Source organism: Equus przewalskii, chromosome 21, assembly GCF_037783145.1.
Source record: "Equus przewalskii isolate Varuska chromosome 21, EquPr2, whole genome shotgun sequence".
NCBI lineage: Eukaryota > Metazoa > Chordata > Mammalia > Perissodactyla > Equidae > Equus > Equus przewalskii.
In genome coordinates, this window is record NC_091851.1 from 8,144,523 (window position 1) to 8,170,947 (window position 26,425).

General features: G+C 39.8%; 1 protein-coding gene and 1 pseudogene across 22 annotated transcripts in view; both read left to right on the forward strand.

Annotated features, from left to right (window-relative positions):
- The window catches only part of KIF16B (kinesin family member 16B), a 276,843-nt gene that overhangs the window by 224,243 nt on the left and 26,175 nt on the right, over positions 1-26,425 (forward strand). For 18 of the 22 annotated variants that reach the window (XR_011531203.1, XR_011531200.1, XR_011531198.1 and 15 more), the window contains one exon: positions 17,196-17,279. The exons of the other annotated variants lie outside the window; for them this stretch is intronic. Coding sequence is in view for 12 of the 18 variants with exons in the window: in XM_070589557.1 (XP_070445658.1) it covers positions 17,196-17,279 (84 nt within the window). In the remaining 6 variants the exon portion in view is untranslated. The remainder of the gene's footprint in view (positions 1-17,195; positions 17,280-26,425) is intronic. 22 annotated transcript variants of the gene reach the window in all.
- Positions 18,550-23,893, forward strand: LOC103552533 (sentrin-specific protease 2 pseudogene; annotated as a pseudogene).

Here is a 26,425-nt window from a genome sequence, read left to right on the forward strand (position 1 = left end):
CTCTAATCAGCATTTTTAAAGAAAACTTTAGAACAAACAGAAGTAATCTTTAAAGATACAATAAAATTATTGTTATTTATTATTATTATTTTCAGGGGAAAAAGAGTGTATTGTGTATATGATGAAAAAAATGACCTTCAAATGAAAAAAATCAAGCTGGTTTCATTCATTCTTTCATTTATAAATCTATATTCAGCAACTCCACAATGTGAATACAGTTGTGAGCAAGACAGCCACATTCCCTCTTGTCAAGAAGCAGAGAGAATGAACAATAAACAAATAAATAGCATAATTTTAGAAAATGTTCGGTGCCATGGAGAAAATAAAACAAGGCACTGTGGTAGTGTGGCAGGAGAACTGGGCACGGGGCTACTTTAGATGGAGTGGACCAGGAGAGGCTTTCTGAAAGAGTGAGACTGAGCTGAGATCTGAATGTTGAGAAAGAGCTGGGCATGAAAATCTGGAGGTGAGCACATCTTACGTAGAAGGAACAGCAAACACAAAGGCGCTGGGATGGGCCCAAGCTTGGCACATTGCAAGAACAGGAAGACCTGTGAACAGTGGCTAGTGCAGTAGAGAAGCGGGCAGGGAGTGGGAAGAGCCTTGATCAGGTAAGGCTGTGAATTTTATTCTTAGTGCTGAGGGAAACCACGGGATGATATTAAAGAAGGTCCGAACATTGAAACTCAGCTGGAATTTCCATTCTATTCCTGGATGACTTCTCACAGAAACCTGAAGACAAACTTGTAATCAAAATGATAACTAAGTGTGGAAATTTCTTTTGCTTGTTGAGTCCAACTTTGTGACTTGTAATTGCTTTCTCATAAGGACAAAAAAAAGAGTTAGTTATGAAAGAGAATCCACAGACACATGCATGCAGGTATTTGAAAAAGACGAGATAATGTGAGTAGTGATTTGAAACGACGCGGTAAGATCCTAGAACAAGCACTGTATCTGGAAAGGGAACTGCACTAATTACAGATCCTGGGGAGGGGCTTGCTGATGCCTCTGAGCTTTTCAATAGCCACAGCCCTGACTGATTTTCTCACCATTTACTGAGAGCTTAGCATGTCCCCCCAGGTCACAGTGTGCTATGTTTCTGAGATTCATGATCTCCTGTGGTTGGAGCAAGAGACTTGCCTCATGTCACCCAACTGGTGAGCAGAAGCTGGTGTAGAAGCCCAGGCAGTTTTGTCTCTATTTCCTGTTTCTAAACCAACAGTAATATAAAAAATTAAATGGAAAAAAACCCACATAATCTCTAAAAACACAGTAGCATGTTATTCTAGATCTAGATAAATCTTATTTCAGTGAGAGAACAGCACTGTCCATTTAACCTTTCAAGATGAAGCTTAAATATCAAGTTGAATATCAGCTGTATTTTTTTTCCATAAAGTTGATTTTTCTTTTGTGCAGCCTGGCTTCTCATAGGCTTACTTGCTAAGTAAATGGTTGATGATAATGTTTTTTTAATAAGGCATATTAAATTTACATAGTTATAGAAGGTTCCAAATTTTCAGTCAAGCTGAAAAAACATACTTGAATTCAAAATATACAGAATTTGTCATATACTTGCCAAGATCGAGAATCTTTGTTCACCTTAAAACTTGAGTTTTGGTTATAGCTTATAACCTTTTGGAACTTGGTCTAAAATTACATCCTATTCATTCACATTTGCTTCTGCAATTCTGGCTGTGTTCTCCTGGAAGATATACCTCTAAAGGAAGTTGATGTGACAGTTCCTTTTATGGAGATTTTTTTCCCTCTCAGTAATCTTTTTTTTTCCAAATAAGTTGCATGTTTATGGTAAAAGATTGAAATTGTTCAAAGATATACACATAGAATGTGAAAGTTTCTCTTAATCTAACCTCAGAGGTCACCATTTGCAGTGCCCTTAGAAGGTCTTCTTGTGTCCGACTCAACATTCACATTCACAGGGCTCCCATAGGCTGGCCTTAGGCTCGGGGGGCCTGGGAGGGATGTAAGACAGAGATCACTACCTCCCTGGCAGGGACAGACTTGAAGAGGCCATCACAGCAGTGTCTGCAGCAGTCCACACAGCTGTCTGGGTGCTGTTCTTAAAGACTTGATTTACCAAAGGCCAAGATAGGAAAGAACACACAGAAATTGGGTAGGCTGAGAGCCCTGAGGGCCTTCTCTCCCATTAGTGAGGCTTTAAGAATTCCTCAGCCGTCATTCAGCTACGTCTTTTCAGTCTCCCTGTTTACTCATATTCATTTGCTTACTTATTTACTATAATGTCCCCTTAAGGACAATGATGCTGGTCGACTGAAGACCCCTCAGGGATAAACAGGAAGGAATTGTTGCTTATTAGATATATGTCTGTGAAGAAAATAGGAGGAACTTATGGTTATTACAAGCAAAATGAATTTAAGAACTGAAAGGACAAGAAGCTACTGGGTTCTATGAAATTCTGGAGCATGGGAATTAAGGGCAGGGAAAAAAGAAGAAATCCAAAAAAAATTTAGTCCGTTATTTTTGTATGGTGACAAATTTTAGAATGAAAACAGAAAACTAAATTCGTTGTCCTATATAATACTAAAAAGGAATGGACTGACTGCGGGTGATCTTGGATCATATGTAAGCATTGCGCTCATTCTGTTTTCAGATTCACTGTATGAGTGGGCTGAGTTCTCACTGGAGGTGCTGCATTATTCAAGGTTTTTAAATTGTTTTATTTTTATTTATTCATGTTCTTTAATCTTAGCAGTTTCTTCTGGATTCTAAATAGGTTTCCCTTTTGTTTTGAATTAATTTGTCATCTTGATATAGTGACATGCACTATGCAAGATAATAGCTCCTTCTGCCTTTCCTTCTCTGCTCCCCTTCATTGACTTTGTATGGAATCTTAATCATATTAAACCCTGTGTTTTCAAATTCCACATCTGTAAAATGATAATGCCACAACTAGTTTGTAAAAGACTGTGAGAGCCTCAGATAAAATATATTATTGAAAGGAACTATGAAGTATTATGCAGCATCTGCTAGAGAGCATGTCTTTGAAATTTTGTCATGCAAATCATTTCTGCAGTGCTCTTTATCTATATGAAAGCTATGTTTTTTTACTCTATTAATACCAGTGTAATACTTTTAAATATCAGTCAAGTTATGTGCTCAGAAACAAAGCCTCGTTATGCATTCTCTTTTCTCTACAGAAGAGGCAGAGTTACTCTTTCCTTCTAGTGCCCATAATGTTTACCTGTGGATCCAGATCCTAGTCAGAGAGCCTATCAGACAGAAGCTAGCTCATCCAGAAGCTGAAAAGAAAGACTATTTAAAACCACATCCGCTTTCAGCCATTAGAATGACTAGTGAAGACCAACTGTCCCTTCTGCACTCCCAGTGCCCCCCTTTTTGGATAAGTGGTCTAGTGGGCTCTGAGTGTATTTATTAAAGTAGCAGGATGTGGGGCTGGAAGATCAGAGGGTCACTGCTCCTTCTAGGAGGTTCAGAGATGCCACCCTCTGTCTAACCTTTAGAGGACTTTATTTTAGTACGTTTAACAAGGAGTCCTCCCTTCCCAGTGCTGGAGCCGAATGGACACCTTCCCTCGCGGAGAATCGTCTTACAGTGGAAGCAGTTAAGCTTTGAAATCGATCATTGGGGGTCCCTTTTATAATCTTGGCTAGGAGTGATTTTGAGACAGCATTGCCTAGAGGCAAGAGGATGAACCATGTAAATGGGACATATTATGTATTAAAATGTACAGTCAAAATAAATGCTTAGGGAACTTTCAATGTGTGTGCGTGGTGAGATCATAAGTTACGTGGAACAGGCCATGTTGCCTGTCTGCATCATAACCGAATTAACACAGTGAGTCATGAGAGACCCGGAGTGTCAGACAGGATCAGCCTCCATCAGCCGCATCCCCAAGGGGGCTCTCTTCTCCCTACAGAGCTGAGGGAGAAAAATATTTTCAGAGTTTTCGAGTAAAAATGAAAGATTGTTGTGTTCAAGCGACTGTTCTGTCTCACATCTGGCAGTCTCTGGGTGAGCAGTAAATGCCAATGGGAGGGAAGAAAACGATTAGGCAAGAGGTTATTTAATTTGTATATGGACTTTCAGTTTGTGCTGATAGAACCATTTCTCACCTTCTTTATTTTCTAAGTAATTTTCCCAAAGCAGCACCAAAAAAGGGAAAGAAAAGAAACTGGCTATTGGCCTTGTATTTGTCTTGGACAGCTATTTACCATCCATCACTGAAATGCATTCTAAACAGTTTTATAACCAGCATTCTGAATTTAGTATAAAAATTGCAGATCTACTCACCACCAAATTATAATGCTACCAACCATAGCCATAGGGAGCATCCGGTAAGCTTTAGATAAATTCAGCTGTACCGAGTCCCCATCCTCCTTGAATTTTTAAACAGCCAACAGCTATGTAGGCAAAAATAGAATGCTGCCAGCTTCCTGACCTGGTATGTGATCAGAGGCCCAGGTATGACACTGTATGGTTTATATCACCATTCTCTCCACCTGATAGAAAAACAGTACTTAAATCACTGCTTTCAAGGGTGGGTAGGGGAGCAGAAGGCATCAGAATTAACTGGGAAGCTTTTCTGAAATATGTGGACCCAGGCCCCAAACTAGGAAATTCTGATTCAGTAAATCTGACATGGGTACTGAGAGCATGTAGTTGGGGGATGTTGCATCCACCTTGGGAGCATTAGTTAATCTTTCATTATTATAGATCGCCAAATCTAAAAGGTGATTTCCAATGACAAGTACTCTTGTCAAAAATTAGTGACAGGCAACTTTAAACCTAGACAATGAAAACATGTTGATGGTCTCTCTGATCATCAAAGACATGAAACATGGACTTGTGTCAGCTTTCCTCTGTAACCAGCAAGGAAACTTCCATGGAACCATTTGCACATTATGAAACAGAAGTACTCCAAGGGACCTGAAAGGTTGGGTAGTCCGGTTTTTCATTTTAGACATAAGGAATCAAATACCCAGAGAAAGTTATGTCAAAGTCGCATCAAGACTTGGGGAATAGGCAAGATTTGTGTCTCCTGATTCCTGGTCCTGTGTCCCTCGTCCTGGGTGTCCCTCTCCATGACCACATTTGTTAGAGAAGGAGGAATTTTTAGAGTGCTCCAGGTGAGATCGAAGACAAGAAAATCTGTTCCCTATAAAAATCTGTTGCATAGCGAATCCCCATGAATGATAACTAGTAATTGGGTTCCTTCTACCGAAAGTCATGACAATGACAGGTTCCTGTCATGTCTCAGTCCCTGAAAGAGACAATTAGCATCACAGTCAAAGACGGAAAATACAAGCATCTGACTTAGTTCAACTGTATAATTATTCTTAAAAATGCAGTATTAAATTCTCACAGATCTGAAATGTTTCTGACTTTCAGAAATTGTTGCAACACAGATGAACGTCCTCAAATTTATCCTCACTGGCTTATGCCTAAATAAAACTGACACTGGCTTTGAGAGGAGTGTGATTTTATGTGGAAAAGTTACAATTTTTGTACCAACTGTAATGAAGTCAGTGCAGCCCTCACTGTTTTTCTAACTATGATCGTATACCTAGGATGACTTCAGGTTTTAGCACTTCAGTGACAACAGACAGTGACAACAGACAGCAGCTTCTGTTAGTGGTATGTGCTGGTTGTAATTGCTGGCTGCTCCACGGGCCACCAGCAGGGAATTCTGCCTTGCTCCTTCACTCAGCAGATACTTCGTGAGAGTCTCGTATGTGCCAAGCTCTGGGGCAGGCACATAGCGGGTGCTTGTAAATATTGGGTGGTGTGCTCGAGGTACCTTATCAAAGGTCTGAAGGTAGCTCGTTGCTCCTTTAATAATCCATCTAAATTGGCCCGAAAAGTTGCTGCCTCACGCCTCTAACAAATCAAACTTGGAGGAGAATTGCTTATTTGTTTGTGAGTCTATTTCTCAGTGACAGCTGTTCTTATGAGGCCTTGGGAGCTGCTATTAATTTTGGATCATCAGAAATTCTTTCATCTAGTCAGCTGTGAGAATTATGGCAGCCCGTTGATGAGTTTTCATTATTTCCATTTCTCAAAAGCTGGAGTGGCTGAAATTTACAGCCACAAACCTGCAGGGTGTGGACGTTTCAAATGCCGCCAGTTATCATAGGTTATAGCTGCTTTGACCGATTAGAGTGCCACATAGAATTTTTTCCTTCTAGTCTTTAAAATTCGGGTACTTGTTAGGAAACCAAGTATTACAGGAGTAAATAAAATGCCTAGTAAATGAGGAATGACAAGAAAGTACACTTTTATTAGGTGGTAACAGAAGTCAAGTGTTTTCCTTTCATTAGTAGAGATTCCACACTTTATTAGTTGTTCTCAGTTTTCTTTCAGTGATTTATAATCGAGTTTTAGCTGCTTAATTGTTAGAAAGTCATAAAAGATGGGCAAGACTTTTTATTACTCGTTTTAATTTCTTTTCTATATTAGGGCTGCCATTGCTTATATCCAAAGAAATAGCGACGCCGTTTATTAAAACCTATGCTGTCTGTTGCTTCCAAGCCCACCTGGACTCAGTGCAGGGTCTGGCTAACCTGAAAAGTGAACTTGGCCAAGAGAGAAAGGCTTCTAATAAAAGCAAACTTTTCCATTACATTTAATTTGTCTTCTTGATGGCAGCAGACTGACCAACCCATCTTATTATAATGTAATAAACGTTGAAGTCAGGATTTGAGCAGGATGGCTCATAGAAGATAATTGAGCTGTGTCAGTCCGCTGGGAGTCAGAGAGGGAAAAACCAACTTGTAGATGAAAATTTCACTCTGAGATCATTAAGAGCAGTAAGAAGTATTACAAAGCAACAGAGAATGCTGACTGCATGTCTAATATACACATATGTACAGCTAGTTAACTTGATGGATGAATGGATACTCAACGCTTTCATTTTCCCAAAACTGAGATTCACAAATAATGGGGTACAATGGCTATGCTAGTTGTAAGGACTGCTGATTGTCTTACGTGACTGTTGAAAATTCTTCATGTATATCTATTGTTCAACCCAAAAGTTAGAGGCCTGTTGGTCGAACATTCAAAGTAAAGTTAATAACTTGGGTTTTTAGACTCCACAGGCATTGAAGAAGGGAAAGACAAATTTCATTGGAAATCAGTAAGACCGCAAAATTATTGATTTCATTTTTCTAATGGCTTTAAATAGGTTTTATTTACTGCATTGCAAAACAAGCTTATCATTATGTTTCTCTTAGGCCAAAGAAATGTGCCCTTTTGTTTGTTTCCTGTTTTACTCTGCATAATCAAATTTCATAATTATACAAAGTAGGCCATTGGGCTGTTGTTAAATTTTCTTCCAGTATTCTCTAGGCCTATCATGTCTCTCACAAATATCCAATTTATTTGACCTCAGTCATCATATTTAACTTTAATGTACAGTTTTTCCCATAAGAGCTCAAATGTTTTTGCATCATTTCCCACTCCTACTGTAAGGATAATGGCTATAGCAGGAAAGATGCCATTTTAAGGGTTTTCTCATGAATACTGCATTCCCGTTTGTGCCTGTCCTTTGTCTATTCTACAAGCTCTTGAAACATGTTTCATTATTATATAAGGCTCTATTTTCCCTCTACACATCTTTGCCTTACTTCAAATAAGAATGCTACAAAGATTTTACAGAAAGTAAGGTACCCTCCTCAAAAGCAAAGCCAAGATAATAGGTAAAATATCTCCATAGTGTCTAAAGTGCTACTTCTAACTCAGCATAGAGAGATTTTAATTCATCAGTACCTGAGTTATAGAATTTCAGAGCTGAAAGGAAACTTAAACATCTTAGTTCAATTCCTTCCTTTTAGCAGATGAGAAAGCTAGAAACTAGAGAGGCTTTAGACATCGCTCAAGATTACACAACCAGCTCTTTGCTCAGCTAAGATTTGAAATCTGATTGCCCCAAATCCCAGGTTATTAAAAGAAAAAGACATATGGTGTTAATTTAACAGTTCCATTAAATTTGTTAAAAGGATAATCACTTTTTATTGTTTCTATAAAAATGATGTATGCTCATTTATAAAAATTCCACATAATACAAAAAGAAAGCAACAGATTACTCAAAATCATTCTCTAAATATGATTAATGTTAGCATTTAATGAACATTATTTTAAGTACTTAAGTTAACAGGCACAGATAAAAGGATGGATATATAGATTGATAAATTAAAATGAGAAAAAGAAAAAAGAATGAGATAACTTTATAACATTGGGTTCATTCTAGATATGGTATTTTTAATTACAAACAGTAATTTTACTTGAATTTAACTGAAGTGAAAGAAAATGAAGTAAAACTGAAGAAATTGCTGAACTTCAAATTAAATGTCCCTCCAGCACAAGCTATAAGTTCTCTAAAATATATGCAACTTTAAGAAAAAAGATGAGATCAGTTGACCCTTCTAACAAAGATAAGAATAACACACTTTGTTTCCTCTCATCTCCCAAATTTTAAAATTATATTATTTTTATGTTGTCAAGATATAATATTCACATTCTTTTATACATATGTTATACATAATTCCCTCTTAGTTGTGAGTTTAAATAGAGGCAGTGTTTACTTTCCCGTGGTGTCTTCATTCCTGAGATCTTTCTGTTGTGCTGTCTCTTGGTTGGTTACTTTTGGTCGTGTAATATGTTTTGGAAGATTCACGTTAATATGTTTTACCTGAGTTCTTATCTGCTCGAGAAGGTCTGTCTGTGGCCTGTACGCTTGAAAGACACTTTGATTAGGGATAAGCCTCTTGGATCACGTTTTCTTTCTTTCCCTAAGCACATTTCATTTTCCATTGTTTTTTTCCCTCCTCTGTGTATTGTATGCTAATCTGTGTTTTTATTGTGTTTGTTCTACTTTTGTTCCTTCTGCTGGGGCTTTCATTCCAATACTGTTTTTGTTTCTTCCATTTCCTTCTTGAGTTCTTCTGGCTGACTTGTTTTTTTTGAGCAGGTGTGGGGGAGGCAGGGGGAAGGGCAGGGGTGGATGGTGTGGTGGTACTGATTTTTCTTTTTTCAATCAACCTTTTTCATCTTAGAATAGTTTTAGACTGTGTTTTGGTTTTTTTTAAGATTTTAATTTTCCTTCTTTTTCCCCAAAGCCCCCCTGTACATAGTTGTATATTTTAGTTGTGGGTCCTTGTAGTTGTGGCATGTGGGATGCTACCTCAATGTGGCTTGATGAGCGGTGCTATGTCGGCACCTGGGATCCAAACGAGCTAAACCCTGAGCCACTGAAGCAGAGCCCGCGAACTTAACCATTCGGCCACCAGGCCAGCCCCTGGACTGTGTTTTTTGCCTTTTAGCATGCCTTATAATTTTTTGCTGAAAGCTGGCCATGAAGTATTGGGTGAAAGGAGTTGAGGTAGATGGCCTTTAGCATGAGGTTTTATGTATGTTTTTCTGGCCAGCATACAGGCTGTGTTTGCTCTTTGTGATAGTTGTGGTGTCAGAGGCTAAAGTCTCCTCTAGAGCCCTTGTGTTGGTCTCCACTGTTGTCTCTGGGTTTTCCCAGAGACTTCTTCAACAGGCTCGCAGCTCTTTTAGCTGTGTCCCTCCCCGCCCCCCCCCCCCCCCCCCCTGCTGTTGTGCAGGAGCCTGCGGATGGGGATGTGGTGTGGGGGAATGGCAGCATTCTGTGGGCCTGTGATCAGGTGATCAGGTCTCGTCTTCAGTGAGCCTGAGTTGGGCACTTCACTTCCCCAGGGCGGTGGTTTGGCTTCAGTAAAAGCCAATGCGGTTAGATTCTAGTAGAAGAGTTTCCCTTGAGGGCAGGCCTTGTTAAGGAGAACAGAGAGCTCTGGGTGTATTTCAGAATGGTTACTTTTTCTCTCCTCCTGCTGGAACAGAGGGGATTTTTCTCCCATCTTCACAGTGAGAATCTGGTGGGGCTCCTGGAGGTAAAATTCACGAAAGTGTGGAGACCCTACCCCAGCCAAGACTGCCCCCTCTCGGAGCTTTTAACTCTCATACTAGTCTACACTGAGTCTCCAGCAATTCATCAATTACCATCAGTGCACATTGTTCCCACCAAAACTGGCTCCGGCCATGGGCCCCTATGCCCTCTAAGCTATGATTCTGTCTCCGCCTGTCTCTCCAGTTTGGAGACCATAGTTTGCCCTGTGACCTGAATTCTCTGATGAATCTAAGAAAACTTGTTAATTTTAGATTGTTCAGCTTTTTTCTTGTTGTGAGGAAAGGAGTAGTGGCTTCCCATCTCCTTACGTATCAGATCAGAAACCAAAAGTCCTATTTGAATAGTTTTAGATTTATAGAAAAAAATGTGAAGTTAGCAAAGAGAGTTTTCAAATACCCCATACCCACTTTCCCCTATTTTTAACAACTTATATTAGTATAGTGAACCAATATTGATACATTATTATTACCTAAAGTGTATATTTTTGAGATTTTCTTAGTTTTTACCTAATGTCCTTTTCTGTTCCAGGATCTCATCCAGGAAACCACATTCCATTTAGTCCTTATGTCTCCTTAGGCTACTCATGGCTATTGCAGTTTCTCATACTTTCCTTGTTTTAAATGACCTTGACACTTTTGAGGAATGCTGCTCAGATACTTTACAGAACCTCCCCAGCTGGGATTTGTCAGATGCTTTTCTCATGATTAGACTAGAGTTACGGATTTTGGGGAGGAAAATCACAGAGATAAAGTGCTATTATCTTCACATCATATAAAGGATACATACACTATTAGTATGAGTTAGCACTGCTGATAATTGACGTCGATCACCTGGCTGAGGTTTCTCCAGGTTTCTCTACTGGAAAGTTACTCGGTTTTCCTCCTTTCTGTGCTGTACTGTGGAAGGAGGTCACTCTGCACAGCACACATTTTAGTAATGGGGACATGTGCTCCACTTCCTTGATGGTGAAGTATCTCCATTAATTATTTTGAATTTTTCTACATGGGAGGCTTGTCTGTTCCTCTCCCCTTCTTTATTTGCTCAATTGTTTCTACAGTCATTATATTTTGGGTTATAAGCCAATACTATTTTTTTTAATTTAGTTTTGTTTTTCAAATTGTTTCAGCTTTGGCCATTAGGAGCTCTTGTTCCTTTAACATAGTCCATCATTGTGCTTTGGTTTTGGGTGCTTCTTTACTTGCTGTCACTCCAACATGCTTCAGGCGCATCTTACATATTCCCTTCCCAGTCTTAGAATCAGCCATTTCTCTAAGAGCTGCCTCACTTTTCAGCCTATTTTTCCCCCTTGTAGTCTCTTCTTTCAACCTGTGTATCACTTCTTTTATCTCTTTTTTAGAGATGATTTTTATAGTTCTTTAAGACTATGAATAATTTTTTGTCTGAATTCTTCCTGTTTATCTCTGGCCAATCCTTCTTGTGATGTGTGTTCTTTATCTTCCTTTTGCTTATGTTTCATTCAACAACTCCTCACCCCACCCGTTTTTATTCATAGTTCCAGTTTTGGTTTCTTCTAGTTATTTCTCCTCATTAAGTGAAGTGAACTAATCGTTGGGGGAAAACACCGTTGTATCATGGGGGAAGGAGGGAACCAATATTGGGGAGGAGGAAGGCCACAGGTGCTGCACGCCCAAACTTTGGCTTAGAATTTTTCTGAGTTTTTTCCCACCTGTTTTTCCCTTTGCTTTGAGATACGTCTTCTCTTATTTTCTGGCATTCACGAGAGCTGTGGGATCACTGGCTGTGGGCAGTAAAGCTAAAAACTTGCCCTCTGGCCTCTTCTCTCTGCCACTAGAGACAGGAGTCTCTCCAGGCTCTTGGTCCCGGAGCTCCCGCTGCCTTCCTCTTTGCTGTGGGTGTCCCCTACCTTATCCTTGTCCCCAGACGTAGCCTGTTTAGTCACTGAGGAACGGAATGCCTGAGAATTTGGATGCTTACTTTGGTGGACAGCTCATGGCCAGCCGTCTGGAGGTGAGGTGATGAGGTCTCTCAGCAGCCCCTCATCTCGTCCCTGCTCCGCACTGCTTTCCCCGGGGTGCTGCCTGGCCTGCATTGTGGGGCTCTGATGGCTTCCTAGTTTGGAGACAGAGCGTTTACTTTACTTTTGATCTTTTTCGTTGTTTTTGGTGCTTTTGAAGGAGACAAAGGAAGCAAATAAAGCCTTTATTCCACCATCTTTAACCAGAACTGTTCCATCGGATTTTATGGTTTGTAGAAAGATTGTTTTTATTGCAATCACACTTTTCAACATGACTCTCTTCATGAAAGTTAGAAGCAGAAATGATGGTGCTTGCTCTTTATGAGAATGAAATCTTGTAGAAAGAAAGAAAATTACTTTTCCCTCATTACTGAATCCCAAGCATCTTGATCATTTTTCTGTGAATCAGAAATATTTACCCGAGTTCCTTTAGAATTTAGTTATTGTGAAGACTATAGAACTTCAGGAACTTTAGTTTTTAGAAATATGGGACCCTGTGTTTCCTTTGTCAGAGGTAACAAAGGAAATCAGAGGGGTCCTCTCCACCTGCAGATTGCCACCCACTGCTCCTGACAGCATTTCTCACGGGAGTCAAATCCAGACCGTCTGCTGCATTAAAAATGAGGCACTAAAATGGAAATTTGTAAATATTGAGAACTTGAGAAGAAATGAAAATGTCTAGCTAATATTGCTATTTTATTTTAAATTTTCTGTTTAACATGAGAAACCAAACAAGTAAACAGAAGATGTTGGTGTATGTAGGGCATGGGTGGAGAAGCAGGGATGGTTCAGAATCCCCTCTCGGAGCCTGTCTTGTCATCTTCATCTGTTGGAAATTCTGCTTTTCAGACGGCAGTGCATTCAGCAGAATGGAAGCGGTTTTGTGGGGTTTTTTTTTTTGGCTCTCCAGGCACATTATTTGTTCAGACCAGTGTCTCTTTCGATCTTGGTAAATTGTCCGTTTTGAAAAACGTTTGGACAGTGTAAATAATTCACAATCCAGAAATGAAAGCTCCGAAAGATTGCTTTGGCTGTTCTGTTTAAAATAAATGAGAAAGGAGCTTCGTGCTCGTGCAGAGAAGAAATTCAGGCCTCTTTGCTACCCCAGCTTTCTAAACTCTTCTAAGAATTTTTATAGTATTATTATTTTTGGATGAAGCAGCAATTCCCCCTGTCCTCTTTCCCCCATCCAAGTAAAGTCTATGATGGTCTTTTTTCCCCCCCTTTCTGGAAGATTGGCTGATTTTAGGAGGGCCCTGTAATTTGTTCTATGTCAACACCTGTTGGTCCCCAAATGGCTGCCTGTGCCACCAGTCCTGCTGTCCCAGCTCTGTGGTTTCCTCAGTGTTATCTATTTTTAAATGTATTTCTAGTTTTGTTTTATTTTTGAGTGGTTTAAGAAAAATATTCTTTTGAAAGAAGGTTGGTTTAGATATAAGCAACTGACAGTCCATCAAATGAGAATGTTTACCCTTGACGTGTAAAGCAACTGGAAATGTGTCTCTGCGCTAGTGCTCACTTAAAAATATCACTGTTCATACAGGGTTTAACCAGCTAGAATTGCTCTATTCAAGCATTTTTAACTTACAACATTGGCAATTTCATCTCATTCAACCTAAGAGCTTATAGATAGCAAGGCCTAAACAGCACTGTTACAATTCTCTAAAAAGAAGAAATGAGGTCCTTTCCATTCTATCAGAAGGAAGAGAGTTGTAAAGCTGTTCTTACGTAATTATAATTATTTAATAGAGGCTGGTTTTTTTTGTACTTTGCCTCATGACCTTGCCTTTCTACTTTAGTTTGTTTGTGTCCCAGCCCCACCAATGGAGCATGAAGCCCCAGAAGTGTGCATTTCTATCATAAGTCACATTGGAACTTCTGCTCCTATTCCTTTTTTCCTTCCCTCCAACACTTCAACTATGTGTAAGGATAGCCACCATTATTCTTATTTTTTATTACAGGAGGAGTAAAATAATAGGAACTAGTCAATCTTATATGTCCCGGGACAGACTTCTGGAGAACCCACCTCCAGACTCATCCTCTGTCCTGTTACTGTCCTGTTCCATTGGTGCATACACGTCTTCAGTGGGGTTCTGCTGACAGCTCCTGTTGGCACTGTTGTTCACTGCCTAGCAGCTATACATCATTTTTCTGGTTTAATACACTTAAGGAGGAATTGCTTCCTTTCTTCTGAATCCTGGATCCCCAAGGGCTTCAGAAGGGTTTCTTCCATACATTGCTGATACCCTTTATAGCGCTGTCACAGAAAACCCAGAGTCAGTCCAGATTCCTCATCTTGACTCTGCCACCCCACGAATATAAACCTTTCCAAGTCATTTAACTCTAGACCTGTTTATCTCTAAAGTTAGACAGTTGAATACTATAGTCCTATGATTATATGCCTAAAAGTTGTTTAAGGTTACTGTTTCTTTTTTCCTAAAATCTGAACAACAGTACTACACATAATTTTATACATAGTTATACTTTATAACTTTATACATAGTTATTTCACAGTGTGGATATTAATAGCACAAAGTATTAGCCTCCATCTCAAGATGGAGCACTACTGTTGACTACGAGGAAATTTAAATGCTTGATCCTCACCTGCTTCAGCTTCCTGAAGTCCATTTAGTGCGCCATTTCTGATTGAGCGTGCAAGTGTGACTATAAATTTCCCCTGACAGAAACCACATCACCTCATCAGCTTCATAAGAAAATGACAAAACAACCAACTGTGAAAGCATGCTTGCCAAGCTTTCAGCATCTCTGCCTTGGGGGGAAACACATTTGTATAAATGAAATCGAGGCTGGATGAAGCCCAAAAGACAAGCTCTGGTGTACCTGTCTTCTCTCAGCGGCAACATATGGGAAGTGTGTTTGTGCCAATGAGGCCAGGATTCCAGAAAACCCTTCGCTTCTTGAAGCCACATCACTGGTCCAGGGATGGAGAGAGGATGAAGGGGATGGGGCATCCTGCTTTCTTAGTAATTACTAGATCTATAACAAAGAATAATAGTAGCCTAAGTCCATTCAGCATTGCTTCACTAAATCTCCCCAGAAACCTGGTGGGATTTGGTATGACTGTCTGCATTTTTTTCTGTAGAGAATACTCAGGCTCAGAGAAACATAGCTGGTTTAGCTAGTTAGCGGTCAAGCTGAGATTCAAACTGGGTCTGTCTTACCTCAGTGCTCTTGGTCTTTCACTTGCCCTTGAACTGATTTTAAAATTGAATGTCAGCAACACAATTGGAACATTGGTGTGAAAAGGAGGAGAAGAGGTGCTACGTCCCACCCACCCGAAGCTTGCTTTGTTTTGGTAGAAAGTGCACTAGAGTGTGAAAGAAGTGAACATTTCCCTGACTTCAGTTAACTTTAAAAAAGTCATCAAAGATACCTTAAAGAGCACGAAAGGGGAAAATTATCAAGAAGAAGGCAGATGCCTAATAAAAAAAATGGCCAGAGGAGTTGAACAGACACTTCCCCAAAATGACTAACCAGATAGTCAACGAGCGTGTGAAAAGATGCTCAACTTCAGTAGTCATTAGAAAAAGCAAATCTGAACCACAATAGAAATTACTGCGTACCCATTGGAACTGATAAGATGAAAACAACCACAGTCCCAAGTATTGGTGAGGATCTGGAGCAACTGGGTCTCTCCGTCACTGCTAGTAGGCATGTCAGTTAATAAAACCACTTTGCAAAACCAAATTTGGTTTCATAATTTCAAATACAACTGAACACTTGCACACCCATGCATTTTTACTCCTAAAGAGTATGACCAACAGAAATCTCTACATATTTTCCTATAGGTAAATCCATACGTATAGGAAAATATTCATTGCAGCACAATTCCTAATGACCAAAAACTGGAAACTAAGAAGAAACTCAACAAATAAATGGTGGAATGTTCACGTAATGGAGTAATTTATCACCACGAGAATGAGCGAGCTAATGCTATGCCCAACAACATGGATGATCTCACAATCATGAGGCAGTGCGATGAAGGCAGACTCAGAGAAGTTCACGCTGTATGATACCACTTACATGAATTTCAAAAAGAGCACAAACTAGAAGTCCATTAGGCTGGGGTTGACCTTTGTAAGGGGTGGAGGGAGTGACTGGAATGGAGCACTTGGGGGTTCTGGGGTGCCGACAGTGTTCTATTTCTTGATCTGGGTGGCGGTCACAGTGTGTTCAGACTTGAAAATTCGTCAGGTTGTTCACTTATGTGCATTTTTCTGCGTGTATATTTTACTTTAAAACTAAGTTTTTAAAGTACTATATATTCAGATACTAGTTTTTAATTTTTGTCTCTCACTGTGGCAATATAAATTTAAATCAACTGAGAGATTTGCATATGTATAAAATAGGAATTTTGTGGCATATTGTGACCTATATTGTGGGAGAAATGTTGTTAATTTTTTCTTGATAATGCTTCATTGGTCTCTCAATTTGTCTGAACCTGACAAGGTAAGGAAGGAAGGAAATAGTGAATTTCATCAACACCAACAATTATTGCTGCTTAGCATTCATTCAACCAAAGCAACACTGGCTGGTCAGGTTTTCACCAGATTATAGAGTTCTTTCTTGCCTCAGAGTCTATAATAAAGCTTACGTTTTCGTTATGGTTTCTACACCTCTAAGAAGAGAAGCATAAGGAAAATAACTATGAAATTCCAAGACTTGGCTAAAACAAATTCTGAACCTTTATTCTTTAGGAAACAAGGTGAAAAGTTTCAAAGAGAAGTCCTCTTTTCACATGGGAAATGTCCATTTGCAGTAGTAGCTGAGAAAAGGCAATATGGAATGTTTAAAGAACCTTAGAAGTGGTCTGAGAACCATTTCACAGAGTGTTCAGGTAGTGTGTGAGTTGAGTTTTCAAATTCTCACCTCAACAGAAAAATTGATTTCTCTTTTAAGAAGAGGACTAAAAGAAGAACAAACTCGCATTTTGGAAAAAAAAAATTGTAAAACACCATCTGGCAAAGAGTCTAATATGTTGCTGAAAACAAAATACTGAGACTCAGGTCAGCCTTTCTTTGAGTTCCCATCATCCTATCCTGCCTTCTTATTTGACCATTGTGGAGTCTTGCCTGATCTGTTCAAGGTACAGAGGTGGATGATGACAAAGCAAAGCAAGACCTGGCATCTTTAAACTTCCGACCTCTTTCTTTTTCTACCCCATGATAGAGATTCCAAATGATAGATTAATAACAGTCCAAAGATCATAGGTATACTATTAATACTTCTCTTGTAAAATATGTATTTCAGCTTGCTACCCTCGAATTCCCTCCAAAGAAACTTTTTGGAAACAAGGATGAACGTGTGGTTGCTGAGAGGCGAAGTCACTTGGAGGTAACAGAATTAAGCTTTCCTTTCTCTGTGTATTGAAAATTTGCCATCTGATTGGCCAGTGAGAATTATTCCCGTTAAACACTGTGACTCTTGTTCATGAGTGTGAAGGTGCTGCTTCATTAACACAGGAGATGGCAGCAGTAGATTATAAAGTAATGTTAGCAGTTTATTTAAAATTTAAGTCATTATCCCCCTATGGTCTATTGAAACAGTTTTCTGGATTTTAAGGAGGTACATTTATTCTAAGGGTTAGGAAGCAGGTTGCAAGTGAGAACTAAATATTCACCATAGACAGATGGTATGTAATACAGGATGAGGGTATGAAGCTTACTGAAAAAAACTTGCATTAATTAACTAAAGATTTATAGTATTGCATCATTGTTACTTTTTCAAGATAGTTGGAAGCAAAAAGACACGTACCTATTTCAGTCATGGTTGGGTTTTCTTAGACTTCTTTTAACTTAATCTTCTGAGCCAGCTGCATGCAGAACTTTGGTTCAACACAACTGTTGTTTTTCGGACTACCTCTCTGCCAATACACATTGGTCACTGCTTTGTATAGTTTGTCTTTCTTTTTAGGATAGAGTTGCTTATTTGATTGGAATTTGATGCTAACGAGGCTGAGTCTGTGTACTGAGGCCTGGTCACAGGGAGTCCTCAGTTGGCTACTCTCTTGTCGTTGTGAGCTACTCAGGCAGACGGAATAAGATTACAAATAGCCTAATACAGTCTCATGTCAGCAAACTTTCTGGGGGCTTCTCAAAGTCCTCTTTGCTACTTCTTTAAGAGGAATAATAATATCTTTTGCAAATGAAATCAAACAAGAGAAGGCCTCAGATCCCTTTCTGAAGTGTGAAGTGCTACATAAAAATCAGATATCATACCTGTTCCCAGTGACAGCCAGTTTGAAATGCCTGCCCAATGACTGAATGTCATTGAACCGAGGATTAGGGAAACTTCCAGAGGCTGGAGGTTCCAGTGAGAGGAAAAGTAGAGAGGGAGGGGACATGGAGAAATGGAAGACTAGGAGATTGTGGTCCATGGGGGACATTTTAGAGTTTTGAGGTCCTCTGTATAGAACTGCTCTATATGGAGGAAAGACGCGTTTTCAGGGTGTGGCCATGCTTACCGGTATTTGAGTTAAACTTTAGAGTTACATGTTTGAAGAGATCCTGAAACTATTAAGATGGAGCTTTGGCAGGGTCATTGCAGGCTTCTAAAAATCATCCTATAAGATAGCATGATCCTCCTTGGCGGTGGTGGCCGAGGCGGTGAAGGCGGCAGTGGTGGCGACAGCTCTGGGGTTTGCGTCTCGGGGTGTGTCGGCCGCCGCTGCTGCTTGGGCCTGGTATGTACAAATGGCTGGTTAGGATTCTCGGCACCATTTTCCGTCTCTGTGACCGGCCGGTGCCCCCTGCCCGGGCCCTCCTGAAGAGGTGGCGCTCGAACAGCACTCTGTTGTCTACAGTGGACACTGATGAAATATCAGCCAAAAGACCAAGATTAGATTGTTTTATTCACCAAGTGAAAACCAGTCTCTACAATGCTGCCGGCTTATTTGGATTCCCATTCCAGCTGAACACAAAGCCCATGGTAACTGCTGCTTGTAATGGAACACGGAATGTGGCCCCTTCAGAAGAGGTATTTTCAAACTCCTCATCTTGTGAACTGACAGGTTCTGGATCCTGGAACAACATGCTGAAACTGGGTAATAAATCTCCTAATGGAATAAGTGACTATCCAGAGATCAGAGTGACAGTAACCCGAGATCAGCCTCGCAGAGTCCTGCCTTCTTTGGTTTTACCTTGAACTCAGAAGGCTATAATAGAAGACCCGGTGGCCGTCGCCATAGCAAAAGCAATCCAGAGAGTTCCTTAACGTGGAAACCTCAAGAGCAGGTTGTAACAGAGATGATCTCTGAAGAGGGTGGCAAGGGTCTGAGGCGTCCCCATTGTACAGTGGAGGAGGGTGTTCAAAAAGAGGAAAGAGAGAAGTACCGGAGGTTATTGGAGCGACTTAAAGAAGGTGGTCATGGAAACACTGTTCTTCCTGTAACTTCAGCGCATCATAGTTCTCAAAGAAGTCACACGGACTCATTAAAGACCAAAGGCTGGGGGGAAGAGCAAAGTCACGGAGTCAAAACAGCTTAGTTTGTTCCAAAATCATATAGAGTTGTTGAAACAAGGGGACCTCTGTGTTCTGTGAGAAGTGAAAAGAGATGTTCAAAGGGGAAAATTTCTGATATAGAGAAGACAGTTGGAATCAGACTCGAAAATGAAGGTAGGAGAGGACACCAGCTGGAACCTGACCTGTCTGAAGAAGTGTCAGCCCGGCTCCGCCTAGGCAGTGGAAGCAATGGCTTACTCAGGAGGAAGATGTCAATACTTGAGACTAAAGAGAAAAATTGCTCAGGCAGAGACAGGGATAAGAGGACGGATGATCTTCTTGAACTTACAGAGGACATGGAAAAGGAAATCAGTAATGCCCTAGGCCATGGCCCTCAGGATGAGATTCTAAGTAGCGCTTTCAAACTCCGAATCACTCGAGGAGATATCCAGACCTTGAAGAACTATCACTGGCTCAATGACGAAATCATTAATTTTTACATGAATCTTCTGGTGGAAAGAAATAAAAAACAAGGGTATCCAGCACTTCATGCATTCAGTACTTTCTTCTATCCCAAATTAAAGTCTGGGGGTTACCAAGCAGTGAAAAGATGGACCAAAGGGGTCAATCTCTTTGAACAGGAACTTATTCTGGTGCCTATTCATCGGAAGGTACATTGGAGCCTGGTGGTGATAGACCTAAGAAAAAAGTGTCTTAAATATCTGGATTCTATGGGACAAAAGGGCCACAGGATCTGTGAGATTCTCCTTCAGTATTTACAGGAGGAAAGTAAGACCAAAAGAAATATTGATCCGAATCTTTTAGAGTGGACCCACTACAGCATGAAGCCACATGAGATTCCTCAACAGGTGAATGGGAGTGATTGTGGAATGTTTACTTGTAAATATGCAGATTATATCTCTAGGGACAAACCTATCACATTTACTCAGCACCAGATGCCTCTCTTCCGGAAGAAGATGGTGTGGGAAATCCTTCATCAGCAGTTACTGTGAGAATGCCCTGCCCGGTCCCTCTAGCTGCTGGTGGTTCTTTCACAGATGGACATGTCCATATACCTCATGCATTGTGGGTTAAGAAGTCCCTGCATCACTCTGTTCTCGCACAGGTACTGAGCTGTCAGAGCCCACCAGGCCTCTCGCAGCACCCTAGTCCTGACTTGGCGTGCGGAGGGCTGCTTGCAACCCTGCTTGGAAGGCTGTGCCTGCTCAGAGCCCTGGACTCTTCAACCCCAACAAGAACAAACGCTAATTAATACTTTTTTTTAAGATTTATTTTCCCTATGAATGTGGGAAATGCAAGATTTATTCTATGATTTCTTTTGTGTGTGTGTTTGTTCACAAGTATTCATTCACTCACTCATTTGCAAACATAACGGGCAGTGGTTTTCTGCTGCTCTTTTACAGTTAACTCTAAAAAAAAAAAAAAAAAGATAGCATGATCCTAATACCCAGCTGAAGAATTTGCCTTCAAGAGAAAGATTACCATGGTGAGTCTACTTTATCAAGTTCTCTTAAAAGTTGATTTCATCATTAAAAAATAACAATAAAACTAATGATAGTTTCCTTTACCTAACTCTTCCCTGCCTCAGTTATCTAGACTGTCTTTAATGGAAACATGGAGAATGATAGTGTATAAAAACACGCTTATAAACCAACAGAAAATAGACTGTTGTCATTCCTAGCTACTCAGGACTCTAATTAAATTCACACAGTGCCTAGCTGTGCCACAACAGATGGGGCATTTGGTGTGCTATACACTTGTGACTCTCGTCTTTCCATTCCAGCTTCCAGAGTCAACAAAGTCCAGGGCACTCTTTCGCTCTTGGTACTTTTGGGTGGGCCCATGTTTGTTCTTTCAGGGTCACCTACTTAATCACTTAGCCCTACCAAGCCAGCAACTGTTGATGAGTAGAGTTCTGTGTCAATGTCTCTACCAATACGAGGATCCCTTCCATTGCCTATGACTGTCACTCAAGTGTGGTATTAGCCTTTATAGAATGGATTCCATATCTCATGGAAATAGGCACTTATATTTTAAATTAAATGTATGTCATCTAATGTTGATTTTTAAATCTTTGCTCTTTTCAAGGAGTGAGCATAATTCAGCTTCACTTAGATGGAAAATTAATCTGGGCTTCTTGGGTTAATTTCCTAAGACTATTGTAACAAATCACTATTTGATTTAGTGCATTTTCATGTGAAAATTAACATAACTATCTTCCCTGAACTTCCTATTCTATTTACTTTAGTTATACATTTATTTAGTTCCTAATACATGCTGGAGACAGTGCTAGGTATTATATAGAATATAAAGATAAATGAGACATTTCTTTCCCTCTAAGAGCATGTATTTAAATTCCTATATGAAACTTTACCTGGAGGTATATTAAATACATAAGCACATCCAGAAAGGTGGATTCCAGTAGGACACATTTGTTGAACTAATACACACTAACTTACATAGTGTTTGCTGAAAAGGAATTACCTGACGATTTTTAAAAGCCAGAATTACAACTTTATAAGTCTCGCCCTGATTGAGCTGTAAAAAGCAGTGTTTTAAGCAAGCATTCAGTTGTGTTTTGATCTTTCTTGCTATTAAAATATTTCCAACATTTGGATCTTGTGTTTGAGTTTATCAGCAAAAAATATAAAGTGTTTTCATGTTAAAGACATAGACACCATGTTGCCACTTGCCAAGTTATATAAGCTAAATCTGTTAAAGTGATTGTTTGTCAAAATGATAGGTAGTAACAGAAATTTCTGTCGTGAGATGTTTTGGAGAGAGGAGTATTAGTGGTGTGTGTGGCGGTGGTGGTGGTAGCAGTGTGGGGCCTGGGGATGGTCACATTGAATATATTGCACGACAAAAGGAGTAAGAAAGAACATGATGCTGGTAAATGGAGGAGTATACATTTGGCCTCCAGTGCTAACTCTTACTGATAAACCTGTATCAGCTTCACCCTCACAAAGTTATCAGGCCAACTCTGGTTTATACCTGGAGCCAGTTTTTCCAGAATCTGGCCTGTTATTGTTTTGCATCTCATGCTTAAACGCTTCCCAGCGCTTTTGCTCAGAAAGAGCCACAGAATCTTTGAAGGTTTCCAAGGTGGACGGATCTGCCTATTGCTGCCGCCATGGCCGTGCTGGAACCAGGTCAATAGAAGTGTGCGTGTCATGGGCAGACCCTGCCATCAGGCAGTCAGAGGATTATGAGGGCAGCACACCCGCTGTGTGACGTGCTTCCCAGGCTCATCCAGCCCTTCTTGTAACCCAGACAGCAGTCCAGGAGACATGTAGGGCAGATAAAGCTGTAGAATAACTGGAAAAGTATGCATCACTCTGCCTGATGACTTATTTTGTGCAGAAATGTGATTTTTACTATATTTGAAGACAGATACCCATTACTATTAGGTTGAACCATTGGAAACTGCCCTTGATGTGAGTCAAAAATGGTGGAGTATTGGCAATTTCGTATGCTCCCGCATAATGCTACTGCTACCTCACATTTACTAGGTGTCTACTAAGTAGTAGGCATGAGGAAAATGCTAATGTATCATGTCATTTACTCCTCCCAACCGGTTTATGAGACAAGTTCTATTATTATCTCCATTTTACGGGTGAGAAAATGAAGTCTTAGGGATGATAAACAAGACCATATAGCTAGTAAGTGGTGAAGGCTCAGTTCCTGCTAGAGTGACTTTCAGAGCATGCACCTTCCCTCCATGATCAGCACGCTCCACGTTTGAAATGGCGTTGGGTCTTCGTGTAAATAAATGTATTTCTTTTGAGGAAACGTCATCTTCCAGCATTATCACCAAAATATTAACTAAGATCCGTTGCCTAATTATTTATTCTTAAGTACCATTTTATTCATTCAGCAATTATTGAGCACCTATTCTGTGCCAAGCAGTGTTCTGGAACTGAAGACACTCTCGAGCAATGTGGTGTTCCTTTTCCTCATCTCTTAACTGACCCTGGCAGTAGGGATGGCTGTATTTTTGTTGTTGTTTAAGGAAAGATGTTTATTGCAATCGTTGATTTTTAAAGATTTGCTTCATGGCTCATCAAAGGTTCTGAATCTCAAGTGCTTATAGATTTTTTTATTTTTAAAGATATGAGATGTCACATTTTCCTATGCAGATTTATTTCCTATCTGAATTACTGAGGAATATAAACTCAGCATATCTTTAAAGAGATTTTTGTGACTTTAAATATTATATGTATTATATAAAAATATATAGCATATAAATATTACATGGATATCCAAATGGATATCAAATTGAGTTCTAATAATTAAAATGTGATATGATATTTATTAACAATAGGCCTTAAACATCCCGAGTTGAACACATGACTCTAGAATATACTGCTTCTCAAAACTGCAGTGGTAAAGGACCAGTTATTTACACTCCATCCTTTATCAGTACTTTTGCAAGATGAGTGAGAATTAATTACTAGAAAAATGAAATGAAAAAAATGAAACAAAAAGATTGTATAAAATACAAGCCCAATTTTCTTTTTACTATATGTAGATTCAACAGGCGTAAAATTACTCTGTTAAATTGTGATGTGTCTAAAATACAAACCAGACTTTGCGTGCCACTTTTCTGGAAACTACATGAAACCTCACTTCTACTTCTTTTAAGACTTCTGTCACTTTCTCACTTGTACCTAAAGATATGTTTATGTCTCAAAACTTCTCATGTACTCCCAAGTTAGAAGGCAGCAGACTTGACATCAAATTAGATTCCTAATCTCCTATGCTATTTCGTACGAGCCTCACATTCATTGCATTATTCACTGAATTATCAGAAAATCTACCCACATTAGCCCCAAATTGGTGAGTTTTTTGTTTTGTTTTTGTTGATTGATAAGAGGTGCATTTTGGGTTACTAATTTCAGAGATGTTATCATCTACTTGGAAACATTTCTACTAATCATCTTAATAGTCTCTCATTTCAAGGAGTAACTGTAATTAATGAAAACAAGTGAAACCTTCAAAACCATAAAGCTTTCAAGAATAATGCAGCCACCTTTGGAAGTAAGAACCTGAGAAACTTCTAGGAAGTTTTCTTCAAAGTACTAGAGCAGGCAGCAGCCCAGGGCCACTTCTTTCTTTCTTCCCCATTTTCATCTCAATAGTTAAAACATCAAGATGGATAAAAATAATGTGGTAGCTAAGAGTGTGGGCCTTGGAGTGGATCAGCCCAGTCTTGAATCCTGGCTCTGTCACTTTGGAGTTATTTAATGTCACTGCTTCAGTTTCCTTATCTGTAAAATGAGGATAGTAATAATAATACCACCTTCTTAGAGTTGACCTGAGGATTAAATGGGTCATGTGTGTAACGTGGAATCTGGTACAGAGAAGAACACTCAAAAGTGGTAGGTGGTTCGATGATGACAGTGAAGATGGTGGTGGTGGTGATGATGACGACAACGACGAGATCTAAGATATGGCACATCTTAGATCTGCTTTGAGAGCCAAGGAAGGACAGAAGATCACCCCCACCAGCAGTCATTAAGTGTAACAATAGAGTATCTCAGTTTGTCACATCTACTTGCACAATCAATTTCTTAGGGCAAAGACTCTAAAATTATGTGAGTATTCTTATTCATAGTGATACCTGGAAGATACCAGGAATCTCTTGCTGTAATATCAGCCTTTCTTTCAACCTGTAATATTGTAATCTGAAAAGCAGAAATGGCTTTCGGATGATATAATCATGATGGAGCTATTGTCCAGAGTGAAAAAGACTGGAGGCATGAGATCATTATGAAATGAGCACAGTTCCTCCACATTTACATAGCTGTTACTCACAGCTGTTTAGTTTTCTTTGCATGTCTCCTGGGTTATTGACTGCTAGACAGCCCACTGTGGAGTTCTCGACTCACCTGATTTATCCCATGAGCTTCTGCCTGTGAAAAAAATAGACAAATGTCATTGCCTTTCAGTGAGAGATCCCTAGAAATACACCTATTTTTTAACAATGTTAGATTTATTAGCTCACTGCACTAAGGGGGAACAAATACCATGGGAAGTGTGGGGTGGGGCATCTCGGCAAGAACGTATTACAGAGAACTTAGGATAGGATTTGGGCTTAGCTTAGGTGATTTTGGGGAGAGTGCAAGAAAGTGGGGCTTGCTCTGGATTGGATGCTGGGCGAATTCTCTGATTAGGTGTCTTAATGATTTTTATCTAGAAGGCAAGAAGCACAGAGTGAAGTTAAAACTGTGATTAATGAAAAAGTAGCAGTCACCCATATTAGCCAGAATTGGGGGAATTTGATCGTATCTGTGGTTGTACAATGTTCATGTTTTTGTCTGTGTTCAGATGTGGTTGTGAAGTGATCTTTTGTTTGTTTGTTTGTTTTACTCCTTCATGGTCACAGAGTAGCCTTGACTCATGTTGATATTCTTTGAAATTGTCTGCAGTTGACAGAAGAACACTGCAGGTTAGCTGCGAGTACCAGCTTGGCTCCCAGCGGCTTTTCTTATCTTTTTCTTAGAGTAAAGGGACGCCCAGGGTTGATAGGCATTGTCCCTTCTAATGGGAACAGTGAGCTAAATGAACACGTTGTTTTCAAAATAAAATCTTGTTAGTTCAAATGCCTTATCTGCCAAACATAGGTGTTAGTAGTGGCTGTCAGCACTGAGGTATCTCCACTACCACTCCCCCCACTGCCCAGAGTCACTTTTCTGGCTGATGGTGTCTGCAACACACACCATCTAGCTTTTCTAACAAGTTTCTCATTTTACTTTAGTTTTATTTTACTTTCAAACCTTAAATTTCCAACAATGGAGTCATTTGGTTAAGAGATTTTATAGGTTGAGCCCTTTCAGTTGCACAGTAAATTTCAGGAGCTAAAATCCTTGCATTTTCTCATTCATTTGGCTATCTGAAAGATATCTAGCAATTCTGTGCTTAATTTAACATTCTTCCCATCTTCTCTCTGCTGATCTTACAAAATTGGTAATGATAGAACCATTATCAAACATAGGCAGAGATTTAGGAAACACCTC